At 35.5% G+C, this 2298-nt stretch overlaps 1 protein-coding gene across 1 annotated transcript; it reads right to left on the bottom strand.

Moving 5' to 3' along the window:
* Nucleotides 1-945: 945 nt before the first annotated feature.
* Nucleotides 946-1557, bottom strand: LOC127131277 (secreted RxLR effector protein 161-like). The gene is made up of 2 exons (XM_051060205.1): nucleotides 1235-1557; nucleotides 946-1141 (listed from the first exon to the last, which is right to left on the bottom strand). The coding sequence occupies exons 1-2, from the start codon at nucleotides 1555-1557 to the stop codon at nucleotides 946-948; spliced, it is 519 nt and encodes a 172-aa protein (XP_050916162.1).
* Nucleotides 1558-2298: the final 741 nt, after the last annotated feature.

Here is a 2298-nt window from a genome sequence, read left to right as displayed (position 1 = left end):
GGTCAAAAAATTTCAATCACTTATTTGGTCACTAAAATCAATTTTTTTAATACACCGTAGTAGCTTTCTTTTATTTTCTTATTTTACTATTGTTTGTTCGACCTTTACTTTTGTTCCATATGTTTTGAAGAAGAAAGGAAAAAATATAACGTCTAATGATCAACGCACAAGATACAGCAGTAAAATTGGAATATAGTCCCATGATAATTAAAAAGTAACCTGGATTTTAGTTAACCTTGTCTATTCACAAATGCGGATTGCACATTAGAAAAATTGAAGGGGGCGAAGAAATTATAGAATTTGTTAAATAGATTCACTAAATAACTAAATTTAAAAGATGGAGAGACAAATTGTTTTTTAATCAGAATCAAGTGATCAAAAATACATTTAATGTTAGATGTAATAGAATTCAAGAGAAGCAAATAACAACGGTTATGGGAATGACTTGTTTATTCATTGTAAAAATTCAGCAAATAAATAAAGAAAACAAGAACAACCTACAATCCATGCACTACCTAGAATTAAGGAAACAAACTTGATTACAAAACTTGACTAAATCTGCTAACAAATAATGCTAAAAACTAGGGCAATAAATTGACTAAGCCTTATCATTCTCTCCCTTGAACTAGACTGCATTTGCAACTAGTTAACTCGTGAAAAATCACAGACTCCAAGCTTCCATCTCAATTCCCGAAATGACTCCAATTTCAGCGGTTTAGTGAGGATGTCTGCTAACTGATGCCTTGTACCACAAAACTGAAGTTGCACAACTCCATCATTCACAATCTCCCTTAAGAAATGGTAGCGCACATCAATGTGCTTTCTCTTTCCATGCATCACCGGATTCCTCGACAACTTAATGGTTGAGTTATTGTCACAATAGATGACAATACTTTCACTGCCCTTGTAGCCTATCTTCTTCAGCATCCTTTGCATCCATATTGCCTAACAACTATTTCCCGCAACTGCTACAAACTCGACTTCCATCGTGCTCAACGTTACTATTGGTTGCTTTCGAGAATACCAAGCTACTGCAGCTCCACTTAGCATAAAAACATAACCAGGAGTATTTCTTCTATCCTCAATCGATCCGACATAATCACTATCTGTAAAGCCAATCAATTCCAAATTTCCTTCCTCTCTGTAAAGAATTCCAAACTTTGTCATACCTTATAAGTAACGTAGCATTCTCTTCGCCGCCGAATAATGAACTTCAGTAGGTCTTGACATATACCTGCTTAATAAGCTAACTGCATAGATTATGTCTGGCCTCGTAGAAGCCAAGTACATTAAACTTCCAATCAAATTCTTGAAAAATGAACCATCCATCTCAACACCATTTTCATCTTTGGAGATTTTAAATCCCGGAACCATTAGATTTTCAACAAAATTGCTATGCTCCATTCCAAATCTTCTCACCGCTTCTATCGCATACTTCGTTTGACTAATGCATATACCGCCATCTAACTGAACTACCTCAATACCAAGAAAATACCTCATCTTATCCAAGTCTGACATATCAAACTCATTCATCATGAACTCTTTGAATTCAGACATCATTTTTTCATCATCTTTGGTATAAATTAAATCATCAATATACAAGCTAATGTTCAAATATTTATCTTGTTTGACTTTTCTAAACAAAGTTTGCTCACTATCCTCCTTCTCAAAGCCTTCCTTTCTGAAGTATGATTCAATTCGGCTAAACCATGCTCGCGGGGCCTACTTGAGTCCGTACAAAGCTTTGTTAAGCTTATATGCCTTATGCTCCTCATTCTTTATTTCATAACCCCTTGGCTGCTCCACGTACATATTCTCAACTAACTTTCCATGAAGAAAGGCCGATTTCACGTCCAGCTGAAACACACACCAACCTCTTTGTGCAGAAAGTGCCAAGAATTGTGTCCATATGAGCTACATGAGCGTATACTTCTTCATAATCAACTCCACATTCTTGAGCATACCCTTTGGCGACTGTTAGTTGTAAATTTACGTGTCGGGTTTTTGTTATCGTATCCACAGGGATTGTAAGATATCACCGCCGTTCGATGGTTGTATTAATTCTAGCTCAAGTAACAATAGGGTTTTGATTGATTGTCATATTATCTTGCATACAAAGGTATTAAATTGCGGTAAAAGTTATGGTTTGATTAAATGAGAAATATTGCCAAAGTTAGGGTTCAATGATTACTTTGCAGGTATTTGTTCGGTCAACAATCTTATAAACTCCTTTAGATGATAAATCATTTCACAAAGTCCTCCCAATATGTTTCTCTCGAACACACATTGTGAGTTTTC

This window comes from Lathyrus oleraceus, chromosome 3 (genome assembly GCF_024323335.1).
Source record: "Lathyrus oleraceus cultivar Zhongwan6 chromosome 3, CAAS_Psat_ZW6_1.0, whole genome shotgun sequence".
NCBI lineage: Eukaryota > Viridiplantae > Streptophyta > Magnoliopsida > Fabales > Fabaceae > Lathyrus > Lathyrus oleraceus.
Note: the sequence above shows the minus strand (reverse complement) of the source record. Positions and strands in the feature narration are given on the sequence as shown.